The 26,677-nt window shown below is 35.7% G+C and overlaps 3 protein-coding genes across 3 annotated transcripts; 2 read left to right on the top strand and 1 right to left on the bottom strand.

The window, feature by feature from the left end:
- The first annotated feature begins 1,119 nt into the window (after positions 1-1,119).
- On the top strand, positions 1,120-2,512 carry IWZ02DRAFT_168641 (chaperonin 10-like protein). Its single transcript, XM_066762166.1, has one exon. It carries the CDS (start codon positions 1,246-1,248, stop codon positions 2,323-2,325), a length of 1,080 nt encoding a protein of 359 aa, XP_066624903.1. The 5' UTR covers positions 1,120-1,245; the 3' UTR covers positions 2,326-2,512.
- A 187-nt stretch (positions 2,513-2,699) lies between these two features.
- IWZ02DRAFT_430468 (uncharacterized protein) lies at positions 2,700-3,779 on the bottom strand (the record flags this gene model as incomplete). The annotated part of the gene is made up of 3 exons (XM_066766073.1): positions 2,700-3,128; positions 3,184-3,549; positions 3,576-3,779. 3 exons carry the CDS (start codon positions 3,777-3,779, stop codon positions 2,700-2,702), a joined length of 999 nt encoding a protein of 332 aa, XP_066624902.1.
- Positions 3,780-4,674: 895 nt separating this feature from the next.
- Positions 4,675-6,288, top strand: IWZ02DRAFT_443514 (uncharacterized protein). Its single transcript, XM_066767033.1, has 6 exons — positions 4,675-5,010; positions 5,063-5,404; positions 5,460-5,555; positions 5,606-5,760; positions 5,817-5,940; positions 5,999-6,288. Exons 1-6 carry the CDS (start codon positions 4,740-4,742, stop codon positions 6,172-6,174), a joined length of 1,164 nt encoding a protein of 387 aa, XP_066624901.1. The 5' UTR covers positions 4,675-4,739; the 3' UTR covers positions 6,175-6,288.
- Positions 6,289-26,677: the final 20,389 nt, after the last annotated feature.

Here is a 26,677-nt window from a genome sequence, read left to right as displayed (position 1 = left end):
GTTGCCCAAGTGCACGGAGACTGGATTGAAATCGGTTTTCAGTTGTTACAGATGCTCAGATACTCGTACGTCTCTTTCGACTTCATCTCTTGTCGACTGTCAACCAGTGCACAACTGGGCCTCCAATTCGGACTCCCGGTCTCTTGGCTCAGCGGACGGATCGTTCCGGAGGGACTCCTTGTTAATCAATGTTCCTGGCTTCCTCGTGTCTTATTCCTGTAAGATCTCGGCAAAGCGCTGTCAACAATGGTTCTTTTGCGGCCACTGCCAGCTCGGCGGCACACCATCCATGACTCTGGGTGAAACATCCCCGGAGCATGCTTGCAGGACAAGGCTCGCGCCGGCCCGACGCAAAACAGCCAACTACGAAGCAAAAGACATGGTATCCTAACGGTGAAAAGGCATTGTTTCGCGCATTGAAAATGCTTGTTTCGTTGCACTACGCCACTTTCAGATGTAAAAGGCTAGGTCTGTCTTGGCTCTCTCCGAACACCACATTGAGGTCCAGAATTGACAGCTCTCCTGGTGTTGGGAAAAAGCCGCAAGCTTCTCAAGAACTAGTGCTGTGGCTCTGCTCAATCCGTTTTCACTCACTTGCATGTGTTTTGCCGAACGCCTTAACCCTCGATTAATTTAGGCGTCTGCTTGGCTTCTGAATGGGCTTCGGCGAAAGCGAGGGGCAATGAATGGTCTCCGCATTCTTTTCATGGATGCAGAGTAGGCCTGATGTGTGTGGGGAGCTTCAACGGCTCTGCATTCCCGATACGTCTGAAAACCCAAACAACGATTGCTTATCGAAACCAACTACTGCGACCACGTGGCCACGACTCCGAATGTAATTCCTTCCCGTCAACAGTCAAACAACGAAAGGTCGATTACTCGCAGCTCTTTTGTTTTTCCGATGGTTCAATCGAAAGGACAGTACTACCTTTTCGCTACCTACTCTCATTTTGGCCGACCTTTTTGCAATACATGCTCGAAACATGTCGGTGAATAAATTGTCGGCGAATTATGTCGCGGCAGTTGGAACGTCAAAACCAGTCGCCCTTTTGCGAACGAAAAGCACGTCTCAACATGGCTAGAATAGATCCGTATAAAGCGACATAGATATGAGTTGGAGCGGGTTCTCTTCTTCCTCGCAAAGCCGAGCTGTACGCATCAATACTTCATATCAGTTCCATCCATCTCTCCCTTTTTCTCAACAAACCTCGAGTCAACTACCTTGTCGACGGACGCGAAGCCATCATGGTGGCCGACGAAAAGTTTGAGGGCTGGTGTGGCCTGGATCGAGACTCAATGAACGGCAAGATGGTATGGCAACAGTTCCAGCCCAAGCCCTTTGAGGACGACGACGTTGAAATCGCCATCTCGCACTGCGGCGTGTGCGCATCCGACCTGCACACTTTAAGGTCTGGCTGGCGCGAGACACCGTACCCCTGCGTGGTTGGCCACGAAATCATCGGCAAGGCCGTAAGAGTGGGCAGGAATGTCACGCACGTTCGCGAGGGCGACCGAGTGGGCGTTGGCGGCCAGGCGGGCTCCTGTCTGCAGGCCGACTGCGAGCATTGCGCGGACCGCGACGAAAACCACTGTCCTAAGGCCCTCGCGACTTACGGCTCCTTCTACCCTGACGGAAGCAAGACGTTTGGAGGTTTCGCCCGATACAATCGCACGCCGGGCCACTTTGTGTTCAAGATCCCAGACTCCATCCCGTCGGCTGACGCCGCTCCCATGCTCTGCGCCGGCATCACCGTCTTCAGCCCGCTCAAGTACGAAAGCTGCGCTGGCAAGAAAGTTGGCATCATCGGCCTAGGCGGCCTTGGCCACTTTGGCGTCTTGTTCGCCAAAGCACTGGGCGCTAAGAAGGTCGTGGTGATTTCGCACACAAGCAACAAGAAAGAACATGCTATCAAGATGGGCGCTGACGACTTCATCGCGACGTCCGAGTCGCCGCAATGGGCGATTGAAAACCAAAAGACGCTCGACCTGATCGTCTCGACCGTATCGACCCCGGACATGCCGCTCGCCCACTACCTGATGCTCCTCAAAGTGCGCGGCACGTACATCCAAGTCGGGGCGCCCGAGGAGGCGATCAAGGGCTTCAACATGTTCAGCATCATTGCAAAAAATCTCAAGATTGGTGGCTCCATCATTGGCAACACTGAGGAGATTAAGGAGATGCTTCAAATCGCCGCCGACGCAAAGGTCAAGCCTTGGGTTCAGGAGCGGCCACTCAAGGAAGCAAACGACGCGCTTTTGGACATGGAGGCTGGGAAGGCGAGGTATCGCTACGTCTTGGTGAATGAGGACTACAATGGCCAGTGATGGAGACTCAATTTCGACAGCTCAAGCATATGCACATCGATTTCAGCTTTCTTTTCTGATCAGTACTTGAAAAACGTTGCATGTAAATGTGTCAGCCCCAGCAGATTATGACCAGAGACTTTGGCGCATGTCCCGGTCATCCAGAATTTGCAATCCAAAGTGCTGACGTCGACTGCTCGAGAAGGCTTAAACGCTCAATCGCCCATCCGCCCATCCGCTCGATATCCCTGTGTCGTGACGGCGCTTGATGCGCATTGACTCTCGATTCGGCTGCCGGCTACAACAGCCGTTCAAACATCAAACGCAAATAACAATCTAATCAGCATCAATGAAATCTTCATTATTACAGCATTTGTGCATCAATCAAAGCAAAATCAAGGCAAATGCTTCTTTAGAATCTCCAAGCTCGCTCTGAAGCCAGGCACCTCATCAGTAGTGATGCCGAGCTCTTCCTTGGTAACGAAATGATCCTTCACATGATCATACCAATCAGGAACTTCCTCGCCAAACTTGAGCTGCAGCGCCGCCTCTTGCCCAGCCATTCCGAGCAGCTCCGTGAAAGACTCTACCGAAATTTCCATGAAGACGCCGGCCTTGCCCGTGACTTCTGACCACGTCTTGAGCAGGTAGTCGAGCGTGCAGATCTCGACGCACACGGCAGCATATTTGCCGTGCGTCATGCTCGGGTTGGCAAGAATCTGACGCACGAAGACACCGGGCGCCACTGTCATGTCGCCTGAAATGGGGATCTTGGCCTCCTTCTTGGATGGCACGAGCCAGACGTATCTCCCTGGGAAAAAAGGCTGGTTTGCTTGTCAGCTACCCCCTGGTGGAATCGTAAACGGGACGTAAACTCACCACTGGCATCGGCTTGAGCATGGGGAAGAATGCAAAGTTAGACGGGTAGAAGCCGAAGAACAGCGAAGTAGTCTTTGCCGCCAAAGCCGGGAGCTCATCGCGGATTCGACGGTCGACTCTAGCCTTGTAGTCAAAGTGTGGCACGGGACACTTGCCGCCAGTGAGTTCTTTCGCCGCTGGCAGCGTGCTCCAGATGTACTGCTCCAGGGTGGGAACTTCGGCTGCTGCGCGCGCGAGCGTCATGCCCTGGCGCTCTTCGATGTCGCCGCTCGCTTCCTGGCTGTGTCCCCGGCGGAGGTACTCCCACCAGTTTGTCAAGGCAAAAATGGCGTGGGCGCCCTGACACGTGTGAGAAAGCTGCTGTGGCTGTGGGGTTTTCCAGGTCAACTGACCTCAAAGGCTTTTTCGATCGATGTTTCGTCGTCGTAGTCTGCAGCAACGACTTCCGCTCCTTTGACCGCAAGCGCTTTCGCAGAATCACTCTCTGGGTTTCTCGTGACTGCGCGAACCTTCCAACTACCAGTCTCCAGCATAACGCGGACGACGGAGGAGCCCTGCGTGCCCGTGGCACCAGTAACGACGATGGTCTTGGCCATGGTTGTCCAGAAAATTCAAGGTAACGCTTTGGCCGGTCGTTGAATCAATTGTTGAACGCTGAAGCAGCAAAAGAATCGTTCAAAGGCTTGTTCTTTTAGACGCACAGACCGGGAACGTGGCCAGACAGATTGCTACCAACGACCGTTCCGCGGAGGCCCCGCAGAGGCACCTCGAGGTCATGATGTAAAAAACAACGCCCTTCTGACGTTTCGGAGCATTGAATTCGTGCTAGTGCTCGAACAAATCGCAACACCCCGCCTCCTACCGCGACGTTTTTACTGCAACAGGAAGTTCTCGGGGTTTTCGGAGGGTTTTTCGGCAATGATCTTCCAACACCATGACAGTCAGCCAGCTTCTCCTCAACTTCTCAGCTTCTCTCTCACATGTGTCATCTCCGAATGGAGAAGTTTGGAAATCGACTTGTGTAATAAATCTAGGGAAAAGTGTTGGGGACTTTGTAATCGTTTCGCGGCGTTGGCACGCCGTGCGCCCCGGTCCCTACGGTCGGATGGAGCATTCTCACAACGGAACCTCCGTCGAAGACCGAAACGCCACCCCGTCACTCCGTCCGTGGCCAATGAGTCGTCCCGCCGGTCACCGGTCAAAAATTCCCCGCAGGCCCACCACGGTCCGTTCCGCAAGCTTGGATTGACATCAGGCCCTCTGAATGCTCGACAGACCCTTGGGTTTCCATGCTTCAGGCCATGTGGCTTCTCCGGACTCCGGATTCACGGGTGGATCCACGATCCACTCAGAGGCGGAATCGGCAGTTGCAGGATGCAGTCATGGATGTGAATCCTCCAGAACATGGCTGAGTGTGGGGTGATGATCATGCTTCGTCGGGGGATTTGGTGTTGAGTCCTATTGCATTTATCTCTCGTTTTCCGCCAGAGTGATTGTCTGGATGACTTTTCTGCGTACTGCCTTTGCTTTCTTCTTCTTAGACTCTAGCACTCAACATGCGTCCATCTTTTGGTTCCGTTTGCGCGAGGCGGATGCCCGTCCGCCGCGTTGCTGCTCCGCGATTCGTTGCTCAGCTCAGAGGATATGCTCAAGTGCAAGAGCGCGGCTCACCGATCAAGGAGCCCATGAAGCTGTCTGGTGCACTCAAGGGCTATAACCAGTTTCTCGTCACTCCCACTTCAGGCACCGAATTTACAGATGCCAATCTGACCGAATGGGTCAACGCACCAAACTCGGATGAGCTGTTGAGAGATCTGGCAATCACTGGTAAGCTTGACGGTTCTCCTGCGTGTTTGACGCAAATATCTGAAATTTGTAGTCGCCCGTCGCGGCGTGGTTTTTTTCCGCAACCAAATTGATATGACCACCGACGTCCAGAAGAAGCTTATCCAGCGTATGGGAGAGCTCACTGGCAAGCCTTCTACCTCCACCCTTCACATCCACCCTGTTCTCAACCCAGAACGTGACCTCGGCGGAAACGACCTGGAAATCAGCACAATCAGCTCGCGGCAAAGGAAGTCGCACTTTGGCAAGCACGACGGAAAAGTCATCGGTGGAAAGCGTCAACAGATTGAGGCATGGCACAGCGACATCCAGTTGGAGCCCGTGCCGTCGGACTTCTCTTGCTTGCGTCTGAGCGAGCTGCCTAGCTGTGGAGGAGGTATGGCCAATTCTGGAATGGATTCGTTTTAGCAAGGCTGACACAGAATCGCCAGACACTCTTTGGGCCTCCGGCTACGAAGTCTACGACCGCCTGAGCCCTCCGATGCAGAAGTTTCTGGAGCAATTCACGGCAAGCTACGATGCGCCCTGTAAGTGTGTGCTACCGCTCCACTGAACGCGAAAGCTAAACAAGTCGCAGTCTTCGCCGACATTGCAAAGAAGGCTGGCTTGAAGCTTTACGACAAGGCGCGCGGCTCGCCCGAGAACATTGGCGAAATCGTCAGCACTAATCACCCTGTCGTTCGCACAAACCCAGTGACTGGTTGGAAGAGCATCTTTGCGCTCGGTGCCTACGTATGTTGCTCATTCCACTAAGGCTTTAGAACCAGCACAGCTGACGCGTTTCGCAGCCCAAATCCATCAACGGACTCTCGCAGGAAGAGAGCGAGATTCTTCTCAACTTCCTCATGGAGTTCGTGTACCGCAACCACGACCTACAGGTCCGCTTCAGATGGCAAAACCCCAACGACATGGGTAAGCTGCTTCCACCCCGTTTCGCTTCTTAGGACTGCCGCTGACTGACCTGGTAAAGCCATCTGGGACAACCGCAGCATGGTGCACAACGCGACCCTCGACTACGACGACCATGGCGAGAGGTTCGGATACCGTGTTTGCGGCGTTGGCGAGAAGCCGTACTTTGACCCTAACAGCATGTCGAGGCGTGAGGCTCTTAAGTTAGAGGCTAAGGAGGCGGAGGCCTCCGCATAAGTCTTTTTTCCTTAAAGTTTTTACTCTCTATAATAAAAGAGGCTTTTTTCCTAGTTTATATAATTAGAGATAAGTTAAAAGAAGTTAATAATTAAGTTACTTTTTAAAGTTTTATCTACTATAGTATTATTATAAGAAAAAGAGAATATACTTATTACTTAGATCTTTCTTAATCTATAAGTATATTATTATTATAGTTTCTAATTAGTTATATTCTTAGATAGATCCTATACTCTAAGTATTAGACTTTAGTACTAATTCTCTATCTATATACTTAGATTAGTACTTAGATTAGTACTTAGAACTTACTATTATAAGACTAGCTTACTAAAACTAATTATTACTATAAGAAAGAAGTTAACTTATATACTTATATCTTAGTCTTCTAATAATTATATAGTCTATCTACTTACCTCTTCTTAATTCTTAGAGATACTAAGAGCTTAATATCCCTAGTTTTAGTAACTTTTAAAGGAAAAATAAGAGTAGAATAGAAGAATAATAAAAGATTATATTTATTTAGTCTAGCTAATAAGATAGCTATTCTCTTACTATACTTCTTACTAAGTTAAAGCCTCTTATATATATAGAGATTTAATATTAGAAACTAGAATTAGAAAGCTAGAAGATAGTCTTTTAAACTAGTTATTTAATAAGAAGTTAAAATAAAAGTTATAACTTATTAATACTAAGCTATAGTAGAAGAGTACTATTATAGTACTAAGTAGAGTAGGTTATATTAATTACTAATAATTAATAGGTAAGAAGTAAGAGTAGTTATTATAAGTATTATAGTACTAAGTAGAGTAGATTATACTAGTTACTAATAATTAATAGGTAAGGAGTAAGAGTAGTTATTATAAGGCTAGCTAGTAAGTAATTATTACTCCTTAGCCTAACTAACTATAGCTAGTATATATCTTCTAATACTAAATACTAAACGCTATAAATTAGCTATAATAGTAGTAGAGTATATAATACTACTTCCTCTTTCTAGTAAATAATATTCTTATTATTTAGTTAGTTATCTAGCTAACTAGTAGCCGTAATCCTAGGTAATACTTATAATACCTTATAATAACATTATATATACTATTAAACTTACTATTATCTATATTATAAAATACTAGGTTAGAAGAATAATTAGCCTAGTTAACTCTAAACTAGAGCCTCCTATTAGCTAGTATCTAGTAGCCTATAATTTCCTTAACCTTCTACTTAGTATCCTTATTATTATCTTATAAGACTAGTATATTAGTAGGCTATTAGCTAGGTAATAGGCTATTACTAGTAATAATTAGTTATAAGATATTAAACTAAATAATAGTAAGAGCTAGTACTTAGTTATACTAGTACTAAATCTATATATTATAACTATTAATAATAAGATTATAGTACTCTTAGTAAAACTAGACTCTATAAATATAGAAGAACTTATTAATATATACTAATAAGTTTAGAGACTCTAGGAGATTAAATAGAGTCTCTTAGGGCTACCTACTATAACCCTAGTTAGAACTAACTTATAACCTAAATTATAAGTTCTATACTATAATTCTCTTAGCTCTCTTATTAAGGCCCCTACGCCTAAGCTTATAAGCTAAGAGGTAAAGAATATTAACTTCTAGTTCTAGGCCCTAAATAACGCGTTTAAAATATATAGTACTTCTAAAGATTTAGGGTACTAGTTATAATAGGCTACCTAGAGGCTAGCTATTAGTAAGATAAACCTATATAATAAGGTATTTAACGCTCTTAACTTAAAAATAGATCTTCTAGTTTACTTTAAAGACTTCTATATATTTATTATAGATTAGATCTAGGACCCTAATATATAGAGGTTTAAAATATATATAAAGTTCTTTAATATAACTTAGAAGAAGAGGTAAGAGTTTAAAAGTCTATAGTCTATACTAGAGGCTAAGAAATAATACCTTAAGTTTAAGATTATTAATAAAGAGTACTATATTATATACTAGTTTTTATAGGTATACCTACTCTTACGTACTAAATTAACTAAGATAAGTACTAAGAGCTAGATAAAGACTAAGTATAATATATTTACTAAGGTTAAGAAAGTAGAAGAGCTTCTAGAGTAGTCCTCCTAAAGGAGTAACCTTAAAGGGGCGCCTAAATAGGGCTAGTTTAACTCTAGTTTAGTACCCTCTTAGGGGCTAAGACCTAAAAAGAAGTACTAAGGCCCCCTATCTAGAGGTATAGCTAATAAGGTAACCTATCTAGAGAATAGGCTAAAGAACTATTAGACTAGTAACTAGTACTAAAATAGTAGTAATTCCTAGCTAATAAGAGACTAACTACTACTAGCTAATAAGAAGTTAGAAAAAGGTATACTCTAGTTATATACCTAAAAGTATCTTAGTAACTAGGATAGGAGAAATAATAAAGAGACTATAAAGTAATATTTAATTTACTAGTAATTTATATTACCTATAATATAGTTACTAGGACGTACTTCCTAATAGCTCTTATTAATAATAGCGCTACTCTAAACCTAATTTAGAGGTTAGTAGCCTTAGATAAGGGCCTTATTCCTATCTAAGAGCTATCTAGTTACTATCTAAATACTATCTTAGCTAATAGGTCTCTTATCCTAGGACTAGCCTACTAGTTTATTATAACTATCTAAGATAATTAGGGTTAAAGCTAAACTATAGGCTTCTAGCTATTCTAGAAAAGCTAAGATATAGTATTTAAACTTATACTTAGCCTAGTATTAGCGGTATTCTATAAAGATAAGTAATATCTTTATTATATACCGTATAGTAGATAGTTTATAGTAGAGAATATAGTAGATTCTTTACTATAAGAGAACTTCCTTAAAGGACTAACTAGTAGGCTACCTAAGGGTGTTTATATAGAAGAACCTATAGATTCTAGAGAGTTCTATCTCTAGGTAATTAGTAATAGGTTCTTCTATTAATAGAAGACGATTTCTAATTAATCTAGACTAGAAGATTCTAGGCCTTAGTAATAAGACAATCTAGAATAAGGGCTAGAATCTAAAAGAACCCGTAGGAATAAGTTCTTAGTAATAGAAGAGGTCTAGAAGAGTCTAGAATAGTCTAGACTTATTCTTAGGCCTCTAATACTCCCCCTAACTTATTACGTAGGGTAATAGAGAGGAATTTAGTAAAGAGAGCCTTAGTAAGTACCTTAGTTAAGGCGTCTATAGGCATCTTCTTTAGTAGTAGTAGGTTCCCTATTACTATAGAGTAAGTAATAAGAGATATCTTCCTCTATATTACTTAGGCCTTCTATAGTAACATAGCTACTACTACTAGGGATTCTAACCTCTTTAAAGGTCTCTCTAAGAGGATAAGGTACTTCTTCTATAGGGCTATTAATAGTAGCCTCTATAGTAGTCGATTCCTTAGAGGATTTTTCTCTAAGGCGCTTACTTCTCCTAGGCTCCTCCCTACTAGTATCTATAGTAGTTATAGACCTAGATCTTAGTCTATTAGGAGGGCTAGTTATAGAAGAAGGAAATATAGGCTTAGTATAGTCTATATCTTCCTTATCTTCTATACTTTTAGTATAGGGAGAAGGAAATTTATCCTCTTTAAAGGTAACATCCCTAGTACGTATAATAGCTTGTTTTTCTATATCCTAGCATCTATAAATATGCTCCCCCTTAAAGCCTAATAATATACTAGGCCTAGAGCGTGGAGAATACTTAGAGGATATAGTACGCTTTTCTCTAGGGATGTTTATAAAGACTTTACTTCCGAAAGTCTTTATATAAGAGAGATTTATAGTAGGAGACCTGCCCTTAGCTATATTTAGCCGGGCTAGAGGCGAAATACCCTCTAGGGACTTCTTAGGGGTCCGGTTTAGAATATAAGTGGCGGTTTTAATAGCCTCTAGCTAGAAGGTAAGGGGGACCTTAGAATTTAAGAGAAGGTAATAGGTAATAGTATCTATTAACCTATGTGTCCTCTCTATAAGCCCGTTTTACTCTAGGCTATAAGGAGAACTCTTTTCTAGAGTTATTCCTTTATTTTTAGCTAGTAAATCTAGCTAAGTTCCCCTATATTCTAGGCTATTATCTAGCCTTAAAGACTAGACTTTACCATACGGCTCTATAAGTTTAAGATAGTAAACTATCTTATTATAGGCTTCTCCTTTAGTAAATAGGGGGAATACCTATATAAACCTACTATAATAGTCTATAAAGGCTATATAGTAGGTATATCCCCCTATTTCCTTAGGAGTAATAGGTCCTACGATATCTAGACCTATCTTCTTATAAGGTTTAGAGACCGCTACTAGTATAGTAGATATAGTACGCTTAGATTTAGCTAAAGGGCATATAGAATAGTCTATTTTACTACCCTTAATAGGTAGTAGTACCCTAAGAGCTTCTAAGTTTATATGCCCTAACCTATTATGCTATAGGTTTAAATCTACTATATATAAGTAATTTATAGTAGATTCTACCTTAGGTAGTATAAATAGGTTATTCTAAAGTAAAACTTCGGCATATATCTACTCTCTTTTATCTATAAGTCTTAAGTTCTTTATATCTAGATATATACTATATGTATATAGCCTAGATATAGAGATAAGATTTATAGATAAATCGGGGATATAGAGAGCGTCTAGAAGGGTTAGATTTATTCTTCTATTAGCGTACTTAAAGGTAATAGGTATAGTACCTATTCCTTTAGCATAGATCTCTCCTTTACCTAGTTTTATAGGTAAATTTACTTCTTTTAAAGAAGTAAAGAGATCTTTATGTCTAGATATATAGGCTATAGCGCCGGTATCTAGAATCTAGTCATTTAGGCCGAGACCCGCGGTAAAATAAGAGGTATAACCCGTAATATATAGGGTATCCTCTAAATCCGTAGGACTACTATTATTTTCTTTACCCTTTAAATTCCTAGCTCTTTTATAGTAGTCCTTTTCTAGATGGCTATTCTTTTTATAATAAGAGCACTTCTTAGTACTCTTATTATTATAAGTAGAGGCGTTCTTTTTAGAAGAAGATTTCCCTTTATTACTAGTTATAGTAATAAGGGTAGTATTACTTTCTTCTTCTAGTTCTCGGCGCCGAGACTCTTCTACTAGACGCTCTATAAGGTAGTCTAGAGTAGTCTCTTCTTTTAGCCCTAGCTAGGCTACGGCGCTCTATAAAGAATAGCTACTAGGTATATTACTAAAGAATACACCTAGTTTCTACCTCTCCGTTAAGGCCATCTTAGTCTAAGATAATAGGGTTATCTCATCTAATAGATTAGCTACCTAGGTATTAATATCTCCCGTATCTTTAAGGCTTAGTAGCCTTATAAAGTATAAGACTTCCTATAAAAGTCCCTTAGATTCGCATCTTTTTCTAAGGGCTTCTCCTATAGAACTTATAGTTCTATAATAGGCAATGCTAGAATAAAGTTTAGGATCTATAGAGGTCCTAATAAAAGTCCTTATTCTAGTATTATTAACCTCCTAGGTAGGATCTTCTACTTTAGGTTAAGATTTAGAGTCTAGATAGGCTTTTAGCCCTTCTATAATCACTATATTATTTATAGTAGATCGCTAAGACTCCTAGTTCTCAGGGCCTTTAAGTTTAGGAATGCTAGGGAATTCTTTTCCTATATTTCCTAGTAGAAGATGTTCCTTTCTTAAGGTATATTAAAGATTTTATACCTTATAGAGGTCTTTAGAGTATAAAACTCTATATACTTATAGTTTTAAGCGGAAACTATAAGTGTATGAAGTCTCGAAGTTTATTAGGTGCTAATGGGCCTAATATACCTAATAGAAAGTAGGGAGATTATTAGAGTATCGATGTTTTCTCTAATAACTTAGCCGGGAGTAGAGATATAAGAAATCTGATTTTAGATCCTTATCCGCCGAGTTTTTCCCTTCAAAACGGTATACTACTTTGCTTACTAAGCAAAGTATTCGGGTCGATGCGGGTCGAAAACGTTTCGAAGTATCGTGAAGTTTTAGTGTTCCTCGTGCTAAGATACTAGCGGGAACTAGTATAAACGGGTAACGCTTAGGCCTAATATGGTATAGAGGCCGCGTAGCTATACCTTATATTAACGTAGTTAATAGAAATGTAAGGAAATCTAGTAAAAGGCGGAGAAAGGTAAAGAATAGGTAGTAAATAAGGTTATTCTAGACTACTAGAAGGTTCTAGAATAAAATCCTAGGTAGATATAGGCCCGACGGTCCTAGAAAAAATTCGATAGGCTAAGAGCCTAAGAATAGGGCTTAGGATACTAGTCCTTACCCTAAAAAATACCTTACTTATATAAATAAGTAGGCTTTCCCTAGACTTCTTTATAAGTTTAGCTTAATAGCTATCTACCGAGATAGTCTTACTAAGCCTTACTTATAAGAGCGGTCTAGTATAGAAAGAATAGTATATTCTTTCTTATAAGTAGGGAAGGAAGTAAAATCCTACTTATAAATTATAAGGCAAGCTATATAGTAATCTATAGATTACTATTAGCCGGGCTCATAACCTATTAGCGGTATTCTATAAAGATAAGTAATATCTCTATTATATACCGTATAGTAGATAGTTTATAGTAGAGAATATAGTAGATTCTTTACTATAAGAGAACTTCCTTAAAGGACTAACTAGTAGGCTACCTAAGGGTGTTTATATAGAAGAACCTATAGATTCTAGAGAGTTCTATCTCTAGGTAATTAGTAATAGGTTCTTCTATTAATAGAAGACGATTTCTAATTAATCTAGACTAGAAGATTCTAGGCCTTAGTAATAAGATAATCTAGAATAAGGGCTAGAATCTAAAAGAACCCGTAGGAATAAGTTCTTAGTAATAGAAGAGGTCTAGAAGAGTCTAGAATAGTCTAGACTTATTCTTAGGCCTCTAACACCTAGACTAGATTAATAAAGCTAAATACTATTTTAAGTACTTCTAAGAATATAGTCTATCTTTCTTCTAGGCTAACTCTAGCTATAAACCTATAATTAAGTAAGTATTATTAGAGGATTTAGAAAAGAAGGTTAGCCCTAAGGAATATATCTATAGTATCTATTAGCGGTATTCTATAAAGATAGGTAATATCTTTATTATATACTATATAGTAGATTCTTTACTATAAGAGAACTTCCTTAAAGAACTAACTAGTAGGCTATCTAAGAATATTTATATAGAAGAACCTATAGATTCTAGAGAGTTCTATCTCTAGGTAATTAGTAATAGGTTCTTCTATTAATAGAAGACGATTTCTAATTAATCTAGACTAGAAGATTCTAGGCCTTAGTAATAAGATAATCTAGAATAAGGGCTAGAATCTAAAAGAACCTATAGAAATAAGTTCTTAGTAATAGAAGAGGTCTAGAAGAGTCTAGAATAGTCTAGACTTATTCTTAGGCCTCTAATAGTACCTAGACCTATAGGTTTATAGTATAATAACCCTAATAGGTTAGCTATCTAGGTTCTATTAGAACCCTATAGAGTATCTAATTACCTATAGGTACCCCCTATACTAATAAAGGTAGTAATACTCTATATCTAGTAGCCTATATAGGTACTAGTAGGAGCCTAATATAGGGCCTCCTAGAGTAATATACTAAGTTTAATAATATCTTTAATAGTAAACTTATAGGTATACTAGCCTAAAATATAGAGTATAACTATATAATTAATCTTAAGGACGGCTAAGTACTACTATAGTTACCTATATATAACCTATCTAAGTAAGAACTAAGTATCCTTAGAGAGTACTTAGAAAAGGCGCTACGTCTTAGATAGATTAGATTAAGTAAGTTACCTATAGGGGCCCTAATCCTCTTTATACTAAAGGCTAATAGAACTCTATACCTTTATATAGACTACTAAGGGCTTAATAGGGTTACTATTAAAAACTATTACTCCTTACTACTTATTAGGAAGTTAATAGACTATATATTAGGGGCTACTATATATATAAAGTTAGACCTCTATAACGTATACTATTAACTCTAGATTAAGGCTAGAGATAAGTAGAAGATAGCCTTTAAGATATAATATAGCTACTATAAGTATCTAGTAATACCTTTTAGGCTAGCTAATACTCCTATATCTATAAGGTAGTAGGGCTAATACTACTATACTAACTACTATCTTACTTACTATACCTTTTTAGGTTAGTTAGTATAGTAGTATTAGCTCTACTACCTTATAATATCCTTCTAAGTATATATCTACTAAGCTATAGCTAGGCTCCTAGACTCTATTTATATTATCTACTTAGATAACATTCTTATATACTCCTAAGATAAGGTAGACTACGTAAGATATATAAAGCTAGTCTTATAATAGTTATAGAAATAGAGGCTATATACTAAAATCTTAAAATATATATTCTATATAAAATATATTAAGTTCCTAGGGTTTATAATTACCCCTAATAGGGTCTAAATAGACGCTAAAAGGGTCTATACTATTAAAGAATAGCTAGAACTATAAAGCTATAAGGATATATAGGTATTTCTAGGCTTTACTAACTTCTATTACTAGTTTATCTAGAACTACTATACGCTAATATAACCCCTATATAAACTTCTATAGAAGGCTAGTTAGATCCTAGCTAGTATCTTCTTAGATACTATAGAAGTAAAGAAGAAGAAGACTAGAAAGGGCCCTATAAGGTAGTACTAACTATAGTTTTAGCTAGAAGCTACCTAGATAGTCTTTAAGTAGCTATAAGTAGCCTTCCTTAAAGGCCTCCTACTATAGTACTATAATCTAAAGTATCTATTAACCCTAATTATAGATATATATAACTATATATATAAGAATACTCCTATAGCTAGCTACTAGTAGTAATAGGGCTATATTTTAGTATTTAATTACCTACTACTTACGTAAATTTATTACTATAGAGGTATAGTATAATACCTATAATAAGGAGTTACTTATAATTATAGAGTACTTTAAGATATAGTAGTACTACCTAGTATATATACCTACCCTAATATATAAGTCCTTATAGATTATAATAACCTCTACTATTTTATAGATACTAAGTACCTAACTATAAGGTAGACTAGGTATATAGAATTATTAGTAGAGTTTAACTTTAAGATTAGCTATAAGCCTAGCTTAAGTAACCCTACTAATAGCTTATTCTACTACTCTAACTATACTAGAGGGTTTAAAGAAGTAGATAAATAGCTAGTATTAGATATTCTATTACCTACTCTATAATAGAAGCTCTAAGTAAAAGACCTTAAGGAGTTACTAGGTACTACTAAGCCCCTAGATACTAGTAAGATAGATATATTATAGTACCTACTTAGAGCTAAGGTACTAGTAAAGCTATCCTTAAACTAAATCTAATAAAGTAAGTAATACTCTCTTATAGTATTCTTACTTACTAGTATTAGCTTAGTACTAAGTCTAATACCTTACTAAGATATAGTAGTAGCTACTCTTAGTAAAATAGCCTATACTAACCCCTCTAAGTCCCTCTTCTAGCTACTTCTAGATAGCTAGAGAGAGGACCCTCTATCCTAAGAGGTCTATAGAAATAGTATAATAGGGGTAAATAGTACTAGAGAGAGGTATTCTATAGACTTCTAAGATCTTATCTACTAGAATAGTAAGGTATAGGTACCTAATAGTACCCTACTATACGGTAAGATCTTTATATAGAATTATAACGACCTAGTAGGTAGCTACTTTAGTATTAAACGTATAATTAAGGTTATCTACTATAAGTACTAGTAGCTAATACTAGTTAATAACGTAACTATATATATAGAAAACTATAATACCTACTAGTAAAATAAGCTATAGTAGTATAAGCTATATAGGCTTCTTAAACTAGTCTAAAGACCTATAATACCCTAGTAATACTTTATAATAGACTTTATTATAGACCTTCTAGCCTCCTAGAACCTATTAGAACGTAAATATAACGCGATCCTAATCCTAGTAGATAGGTTTATAAAGTATATATAGTATTTCCCTATATAAATAACTATAAGTATAGATAGCTTAGAAACTCTTATCTAGTATAAGGTTATTATAGTAACTAGGTACCTAATTAATATTATCTTAGACTAGAATAGCCTCTTTATAAGTAACTACTAGAGTATATTCTACTACTACTTAGGGGTTATCTATAAGATAAGTACTATATTCTACCTATAGACTAATAGGTAAACTAAATACTAAAACTAGGAGCTAGAGGTATAGTTCTAGGCTAAAAGTATTAGTAAGAATTCCCTATAATACGATACGTAAAACTCGTATTACGTATACCTACTACCTTTACTTTACTATAATTATAGTACTACGTAATTCTTTAAGGCTAATCTTTAGTAATAAGTAGCCTAAGAAGGAACTCTCTTTAACCTAAAGAGTACTTATTATTTTAGCGTACTTCTTAGGTAAGAAACCTATAATAATTATATATAAGCTACGCGTTCTAGATTTAACTATTTAATATACCTTAAAGAATATAACTCCTAACTATACTAGTATATCTAAGGCGCTTACTAGTTAGTCTAAGGTAACTATATCTTAAGACGAACGTATTATTATTTATAAAGCGTAACTCTACCCCTAGGATACCTACCTATAACTATTAGAATAATACGGCTTCCTAATTTTAAAGACTACCTACTACTATATCTTAAAGTAGTATAGAATTATAAAATAGCGCGTAGTAAAGCATCCTATATTAATACTAACTTATACGGCTATTTATCTTACTTAGGCTAAGGTATATAGGTATTAGATAATTAAGTAATAGTAATAAATTATCTAGAGTAATAAGTACTCTACTAAAAGAGGTAAGAGTAGTATATAGGTATAGGTTTTCTATATACTAGACTAGAAATAGGATAAGGATATAGTAGATATATATAATAAAGAAAAGAACGTATCTATTATAGTCTAGGCTACGTTTTCTAGTATACTTAGTTATAGTAATTTAGTAGTTATAGAGCGCGACCTAGAGGCTAAGAAGAATAGCTACTCTACTAACTCTTATATCTAGGTACTTAACGAAATAATCCCTACTCTATAGAAACTAGGTATAGAATTTATATAGGATAACGCCCCTATCTATAAGGCTAAAAAGGTTAAGTAGTAGTTTAAAGACTATACTATACTAATAATTAATTAGCTACCCTATTTACTAGATATAAATCTAATTAAGTACCTCTAGTTTTATCTTAAATCTATTATACTAAATAATAGACTAGACCTCCTAACTCTTAAGGAGGGGAAAGATTATATAAGAGAGGAACTAGGTAAGGTACTATAGACTACCTAGAATAATATTCTATAGCGTTATCTTAATACGTTAGTAGAGAGTATACTAAAACGGGTAGAGGTACTTATTAAGGCTAAGGAGTAGTATACGAAGTATTAGATTAGTAAAAATAATAAAAAACTTAAAAGATATACTATTTTTATACCTAAAATACTAATTAAGACTACTATAAAGGTTCTAGGTAGCTAGTTATTAAGTAGTATAGGTACTATATTTTAGCCGAGTAACTAGTAAAAATCCGGAATTACTAATACTTTTAGCGCGTTACTATATACTTATATATATATATTAACTATAAATAATTAGACTAGGCCTTATATCTATATAAAGTAGCCTTTATATATAATAGTAAAGCCTACTCTATAATAAAGTTTACTCTAATCTACCTAGCCTATAACTAGGTACTAAATTATTATACTACTACCCTAATATATAGACTAACTAAGTAAGATAGCTACTATCTTACTTACTATATCTTTTTAGGTTAGTTAGTATAGTAGTATTAGCCCTACTACCTTATAGAGTAAGTAAGATAGTAGTACTACTATACTAACTAACCTAAAAAGGTATAGTAAGTAAGATAGTAGCTATCTTACTTAGTTAGTCTATATATTAGAGTAGTAGTATAATACTATCTCTCTCTTAGAGGAATATATCCTTATATTTAACCCGTTTAGCCGTAAAGTAGACGCGAGTTAGTACTAATAGGGAACTAGTCTACTAACGCGTAGGTACTAGGCTAGTTAGAGGATAAGACTAACTAGTAGGTAGTATAATAAAGGCTATAATAGCTATAGAAACGTAGTATATATATATAGTAGTAAAAGCGTAGTACGTACTAGGGCGTATAGATTACGTAAGTATACTACTTACTAATATATATACCCCTAAGCGATAACCTAAATTTAGCTTATACCTATAAGAGTAGTTTAACTAGGACTTAAACTAATAACCTCTAGATAGATATAAATCTTACTTACTCTATAAGGTAGTAGGGCTAATACTACTATACTAACTAACCTAAAAAGGTATAGTAAGCGAGATAGTAGCTATCTTACTTAGTTAGTCTATATATTAGGTATTATAGTTTCTAACTATTTATATCCTTAGATAGATTCTACAGTTAAAGCATTAGGCTTAAAGTACTAATTCTCTATATATACTTACTTAGATTAGTACTTTAATCCTACCGTCGTAAGACTAGCTTACTACGACTAATTATTACTATAAGAAAGGAGTTAACTTACGTATCTATATCTTAATCTCCTAATATTTAATTAGTCGTCTATAGATAATAGAGTAGTAGTAGCTAGACGATTAGGCCGCCTAGTAGGTGGCCTTATAGTAATAGTAGTAAGATAATTAGGCCGCCTAGTAGGTAGCCTTATAGTAGTAGTAGTAGGGGTTACCCCTAGATAAGTAGGCCTACCTTATAGAATAGGCGTACTAATAGTAGTAGGAAGTACTCTACGCGTAATAGTAGAACTAGTAGCTATACTACTAACTAACTACTAGTCTATTAGATCCTAATGTTATTTAGTTACTATAGTAGTAGATAGCCTACTAGGCTAATAAGAAGGAGCGCGAGCGCTAAGTAGGTAAACTAACTAAGATCTTACTAGAGATACCTATTTATAAGGGCGATAGGGACGGACTAGACGCGTAGATAGATATAGTTTATAATAAGATAAGCCTAGACTATACTAACTACGCGCTAAAGACTTAGTTATTTACTATCTAGGCTAAACTTAGTAGTAAAGCCGCCTACTAAATAACGCCCTAGTTTAAATAATATAGGGATAATCCTAGTATAACCTTTAAGTAACTACTTATATACTTAGAGCTAATCTATAGCGATCCTTACTAAGTAGTAAACGCGTAACGCTAGATATATACGTTATACTAGTAGGGAGTACCGTTCTAGGAGTTTTTTACTAAGTTTAATTAGGTCTTATAGCTAGCTAGGGGCGATAAGTAGCTAGATTTAGCTAAGATTAGCCTCCTAGAGAACGCGCTAAGCCGTAAACTATTAGTCTAGATAGTAGGGTTAGTCTTAGGAGGAGAGTCTTAGAACTAGTATATAGCCCTTCTTACCTAAGTTAGTAATTCTATAGAGAGACTTAGAAATAATAATAGTAGTACGCGTAATAGTAGTTACTAGGCTAACGGCTAATTTTATAAGGGTAGGTTAATAGGTCGGTCCTCTAGTAGTATAGCGATAACGCTATAAGGATAGTTAAACTAAATAAGTACCGCCCCTAAAGCTATAGAATAGAAGCCTACTAGCCTAGCCCGCTTAGCTATCTAGTATACTAAGTAGGTATTAGACGTAGAGGTAAGCTAATAATATATATCTAAGCTCTATCTACGTTATAGTAGTAATGCTTACTTTATTAGTAAGTATCTATATAAACCTACTCGTCCTCTCTAGGCTATAGTAGTCTAGCTGTTACTAGAGAACGAGATTAAAGATAATAAGGAGCCTAAATTAGAAAATAAGGAACTCTAGCTATAGTTATAGTCTAGAGTAAAGTTATAAACTAGAGGAAGTTAAATAGTAGGATTATAGTCTATTAGCGTAAGGCTAAATAGTATATAAGGAGTAAATCCCTACTAGTATTAGTACTATTTAATTAAGTATTCTATACTAGAACTCTTATTAATTTAGGGAGTAAACTATATATAATAGTAACCTCCTAGTTTATAACGCGTATAAACCTTCTAGTCTATAAAATTACGCCTATACTAATACTTAGACTAAAGAGCTTAGAATAGTTAGTAAAGATAGTAATAGAGTTTACGCTTAATTTAGAAGGATACTTAAGGATAATCCTTATCTATATAGTACCCTAACTCCCTAATAGTATTAAGTTACGAATAGGAGTACTATAGCTCTACTAAGAGAGGGTCCTACTAGACCTATTAGCTAGGAGCCTTACGTTTAAGGATACTAGCCTAATAGTATAGGAGAAGGGAAGATTAGAGGTTAAGAATAGAGTCTACTTTACTTAGGCTATCTCTACTCTAGTATACTAACTACTTACCTAATTAGTAGCTAAATAGTAGAAAGGATATATATTTATAGTAAGTCTTACTAATATTAATAAGGCTTTAGTAACGAAGCTAGTTATTAGTAGTAATAAGATCCGTTACTATCTACCTAAGTAGATTAGTAATAAGTATCTACTATTATTTAATAAGGCTCTTATAGATTTACTCCCTTCTAACTAACTAGAAATTAATTATAAGATTAAACTAAATAAGCTACTAAATAGGAAGGACCTAGACCCCCCCTAGGAACTACTATATAGGATAAGCTATAAGGAGTTACTTATCTTATATAAGACGTTATATAAGCTCCTAGAGAAGGAGTTTATATATATAAGTAGCTCTCTAGCCGCGGCTCTAGTACTATTTATAAAGAAACCTAGTAGAGAATTAAGGTTTTATTACGATTACTAGACTCTTAACGCCCTAATAAGGAAGGACCGTTATCTACTCCTACTAATTACGGAAATATTAGCCTAGATTAGACGAGTATACTAGTTTACTAAGCTAGATATAGTCTTAGTATTCTACCGCGTTTATATTACTAAAGGAGATAAATAGCTAACGGCCTTCTATACCTAATTTAGACTATTTAAGTAGTTAGTAACGCTATTCGGCCTTACTAACACTCCTAGTACCTTTTAATAGTATATTAACTAGGTACTAAGAGAGTTCCTAGATAATTACGCTTTAGCCTATATTAACGACGTTCTAATCTTTATAGAGGGATCCTAGAAGGAGTATTATTACTAGGTTAGGATAGTAATAGACTACTTACTTATAGTAGGTCTCTATATTAATATTAGGAAGTATAAGTTTAAGGTCTAATTAATAAAATACCTTAGCTATATTATTAAGACTAGATAAGGAGTATATATAGACCTATCTAAGGTTAAGGTAGTAAAGAACTAGGCTAGACTAACTACTATTAAGGCTATATAAGGCTTCTTAGACTTCACTAACTTTTATTATCATTTTATTAGCGGTTTCTTAGAGATTATAGAACCTCTTATTAGGCTTATATAGAAAAATAAGGAGTTTAGATAGGATAATAAGACTAAGAGCGCGTTTAAGAGGTTAAAGCTAGTATTTATTAAGGCGTCTATACTAATATAGTTTAACCTAGAAAGAGAGATAGTATTAGTAATAGACTTATTAGGTTACACTACTAGGGGAGTCCTTTACTAACGCGATAATTAGGAAGTCCTCTAACTAACTACCTTCTACTTAAGGAAGAGTAACGTATATAAAGTAAACTATAAGATCTATAATAAGGAGCTTCTAGCGATTATTAAGGCGCTAGATAAATAGGATTACCTATTAAGGAGTATTAGTAGCTTTACTATCTAGACGGACTATAAAAAGTTAGAGTACTTTATAACTAGTAAGTAACTAAATAAGCGTTAAGTCTACTAGGTAGAGAAGCTTAGTTAGTATAACTTTACGATAGCATATATTCTAGAGAAGAATAACGCCTAACTAGATACGCTATTACGAAGAGAGTAAGACCTATCTACTAACGCGGATAATAGCTACTTAAAGTACTACTTTACCTAAATACTTAAGTTATTACCTACTAGCCTTATAATAATAAAGGCTAGTTAAGAGGAAGAACTAGTAGAGGAGGACGCTATATAGGCGTACCCTATTACGTTAGGTAGTAATAATACTTAGGCTAAATAGATAACTAATATATAGAGAGAGTTAGTAGAAGAGGATAGAGCTTACTAGGCCCTAAAGATAGTAGTACTTAGTAGGAGTAGGATAGTACTAGTAGAGCTCTCCCTTAGTAAGATATTAATATCTAACCTAATAGTAGATAATAGGGGTAACCTTTATTAGTATAGTTACTTATAGGTACTAGATTCTAAATCTCTATAAACTAGTATCCTCTAGACGATATATAACTCTCTAGAGGTAATCTACCCTAGTAATAATAAGATAGTATCCTAGCTCTACTATCTTAAGTTATTTTAGCCGAACTATAACGCGTAGGTAAAGCGATTTAGGTATAATTATAACATCTATAGAGCAACTAAATTCTAGAGAGACCGTAAGTAAGGACTACTCTAACTACTTCTAGTTCTAAATTAATAGTAGTAAGAGGTATCTATAGATTTTATAGGCCCTCTTATAGCTAGTAAGGGGAATACCTATATACTAGTTATCGTAGATAGGCTATTAAAAGGCGTAATCCTAGAACCCTATTACGATCTAATAGCTAAGGCTATAGCATCATTATTTCTATAAACGTACTACTAGTACTATAGGTTACCTAACGCTATTATATTAGACTAGGGTCTATAGTTTATAAGTTTTTTATAGGAACGCGTCTATAAACTATTAAAGATTTAGTAGTATCTCTTAATAGGTTACTACCTAGAGATAGATAGTTAGACTAAGAGAGTAAATATAGAGGTTAAGTAGATATTAGCCGCGTTAGTTAACTAAGTATAGAACGACTAGGCTAACTACTTACTAGTTATTAAGTTTACGTTAAATAATAGGATGTTAGCTACTATAGGCCTTAGTCTATTCTTCTTATCGTACGGCTATTACGCTAACCCCTTATAAATAAGACTCTTAGAAGGCTCCTAGTACGTTACTAACCTATAAATACTAGTAGTATAAGGTAATACTATCGTAATAAAGATCTAAGAGGCTACTACTTAGGCGGAAAATACGATAACTACGTTCTAGGTAGACTAGAAGTAGTAGATAAACCGCTATTATAACGCCTTACCTACGTATAAAGTAGGCGATAAAGTTTAGCTAAGCCTTTATAATATCTCTACGGACCGTCCTATTTAGAAGCTAGATTACTAGTTAGTAAAGTATACCGTAACGTAAGTTATTTTAAATAAGGCCTACTAGTTAGATATACTAGGTACTATCTATAACGTCTTTAATATAGACCTACTACGACTAGTATTTAATAACGCCTTACTAAGCTAGGTACGTATAGACTATTAGCTACCTATAGTCGTTATTAATAATAAGAACGAGTAGGAGGTAGAATATATACTAGATAAGTATTAGTATTAAAACTATTAAGAGTTCTTAGTAAAGTAGACTAGGTATATATATCGTAATAGCTATTAGACGCTAGTAATATAAGTATATATTAGACGCTAGTAACGTAAGTATATTATAACTACGCCCTTACGCGATTACTTAATAAGCCGAAGCTAATTATAACTAAGCTACGTAAACTAGCTAAGCTAGGTAAGCTAGTAGTACTAATAGATAATAAATACTCCTAAGGATATATAGCCTACTTAACGGCTAATAAAACTTTACGTAGTAATAAGAAGATTAATTTCTTATCTATTTTAATAACGTAACTAAAGTAGTAATTTACGTAGTAAAGAGAGAGTTTAGTTCTTATTTTACTTCTTATATAAATATATATAGAAGATAGAAGAGTATATAGCATCTTCTATATTTATAATAATTAAGAAGACTTTACTTAACTTTATCTTTTAACTACTTAACTTTAATTAAGTTCTTTTTAATTTTATATATATCTAACTAAGTAGATAGCCTCTAGGCGAAAGCCTATATATTAGCTACTTAACGATTCGTAATAGATATAGAAGATTATTCTAGGTATTATCCCTATCCTACTTTTTTATTACCTAAGAGAGGTATTAGAATACCTAAACTAGGTATACTATATATATAGCCTAAGCCTTATATACGACCGTCTATTATTTAAGAAGGAAATTTAAGTCGTCTTAGTAAGGCGTATTAGTATTATCTAAGGACTAAAGAGTATTAAGTATATATTAACTATAGAAGTCTTTATAAGGCTATAGTATAGCGTATAAATATTAAGGAGGCGTCCTCTCCGTACCTACTTATAAGAAAGTAGAAGACTATTCTATACGCGGATAGTATAGCTAAGAATTAAGCCTACGTAACTAGTACTTAAGAGGATTCTAGTAGTTAATAATAAATACCCTTATATAGAGGTACTAAATTACCTTACGAATTAGAGGAAGGAAGAGAATAGGTACTTCCCTTCTTATTATAATCTTTTTACTCCCTATTACTAGTTAAGCTTAATACGTAAGTATAAGAGAAAGGTCTTTTTTACGTAATATAATTTTAGGTTAAAGAAGCTTTTAGGCATATTCTACTAGAAGAAGCTAATAACTATTAATCTAAGATTACTCCTCTTATAAAGGAATAAACCTAGGATATTACTATTTACGCGAAGATATAAATTAAGACTCTTAAATAAGTTATCCTTAACTTAGTAGAAAGGATTTTAAGTTATTAAACTTCGTTACGCGAAGATACTATTAAGTTAATAAGTTTATAGTATTTAGAAGAGAACGGATTCTAGAAGAAGAAGAAACGTATACTAAGAGTACCTAACCTACCCCAATTAACGAACGGCTAAAACTCTACGTACGAGTATTAGTAGCTCCTTATAAATAATAAAATCCGTAGTAATAAGGACTACTTTAAAAGAGGTACTACTATAGATACTAAGGAAGCTATTATAAGTTATATCCTCTCTAGGATATAGAGTAAGGTAGTATAGTATTTAGTACTATTTCTTTATACCTATATAAAGATAGATAATCTAGTCCTTAATACCGACTTATATTACTAGCTTAAGTAAGTATTTAAGAATCCGTACTAGTAAAAGGATATAAAGAAGAAGCTAAAGGACCTTTATTATAAAATTTCTATAGATCTTTAGAAGTTCTAGTTAGAGTTTATATACCTAGCTTTAGAAGCTAACCTTCTATATAAATAATAGAAAGAGGATTTTTACTCTTTATTAGATCTCCTACTATAAACTTATTTAGTAGGAATTAAATTAGACGACTCTATTTCATTTAAAGAATACCTTTAAAAGGCGTACCCTATTATATAAAGTATAATCGAGTACTAAAACGGTTAAAATGTATCTTTATCGTCCTAGAAAGACTATATAAAGAAATAATAATAGGAATAAGTAGGTAAATCTACTCTTTTAATAGGTAGAAGTTTAAGAGAATAGCCTTTTTAAGGTTATCGTAGAGATCTACTCCTTATATAATAACGGAAAATCTAATACATAAAGGAAAAGTAGAACTCTAAGGCGATATTAGACCCTACTATTAATATAGAAAGTTTATATATCTTATCTAATAGTGCCTAGAAACCGAAGTAAAGATAGTTAATACTATAATAGAAGAAGAAGGAGAAGAGTATATAATATTAGAACCGTACTCTTCTTTATTAGAAAATAACGAGTCTTAGGGGAAGTCTCCTTCCTAAGATATAAGCTTAGAGCTCTATAAATTACTAATTCGTAGGCGAACATTTATAACCTTATTAGAGGATACCTATTTACTATATAAACTATAATTATAGCTAGTAGTCGCGCTATACCCGTTCGTGCCCTAGTTAATACTAGTATAAATAGATCTAGCTTTATCTATCCTTAACTTCTTCTATAACTTAGGGAATTAGGGATTAAGAAAAGAAAGATTACTAGTAGGAACCTTAAAGTCTCTAGGTTTAACTAACGTATAAATAAGTAACTTAATTTCGTTTATTAATTATAATTCCGTTTCTAATATTAGCTAGTTATAATATACGCCTTCGTACTAGATATTAGGCGCTATAATATTATTCTAGGCCGCTAGTTCCTTATATATTATTATGTTCTTCTAGATTACCGTAACTAATAACTTATTTAGTTAAGTCCTCTAGACCGAATTTCTTTTTTAAATCTTTTAAACATTCTAAAATTATCTATACGAAGTAAAGTTTTACGGATAAACTAATTAATTTCTTTAATATATATCTCCGACGATATTAAAGTTAATAACTAAGAAACCTTTTTCACCTCTCTTATAGAAATTAACCTACCTATAAAAATACTAACGGAAGTAGTAGATCTTTATTCTATTATACTAGATGATATTAATAAAGCTAATAAAGATAAAGCCTTTAACGAATACCTTAACGATTATTTACCCTCTAAGTATAAGAACTACCGCGATGTCTTTTTAAAATAAGAGTCTAACTAGCTACTACCTTCTTATATAGGAGTTAATTATTAAATCTCTCTTACGTATAAGGATTCTCCGCGCCTACTAATAAGTCCCCTCTATAGAATATCTCTAGAATAGCTTACTATAGTAAAGGAATACGTCTAAGAGAATTTAAAGAAAGGATTTAT

Source organism: Phyllosticta citriasiana (assembly GCF_038021145.1).
Source record: "Phyllosticta citriasiana strain CBS 120426 chromosome Unknown IWZ02scaffold_3, whole genome shotgun sequence".
Taxonomy (NCBI): Eukaryota; Fungi; Ascomycota; class Dothideomycetes; order Botryosphaeriales; family Phyllostictaceae; genus Phyllosticta; species Phyllosticta citriasiana.
Note: the sequence above shows the minus strand (reverse complement) of the source record. Positions and strands in the feature narration are given on the sequence as shown.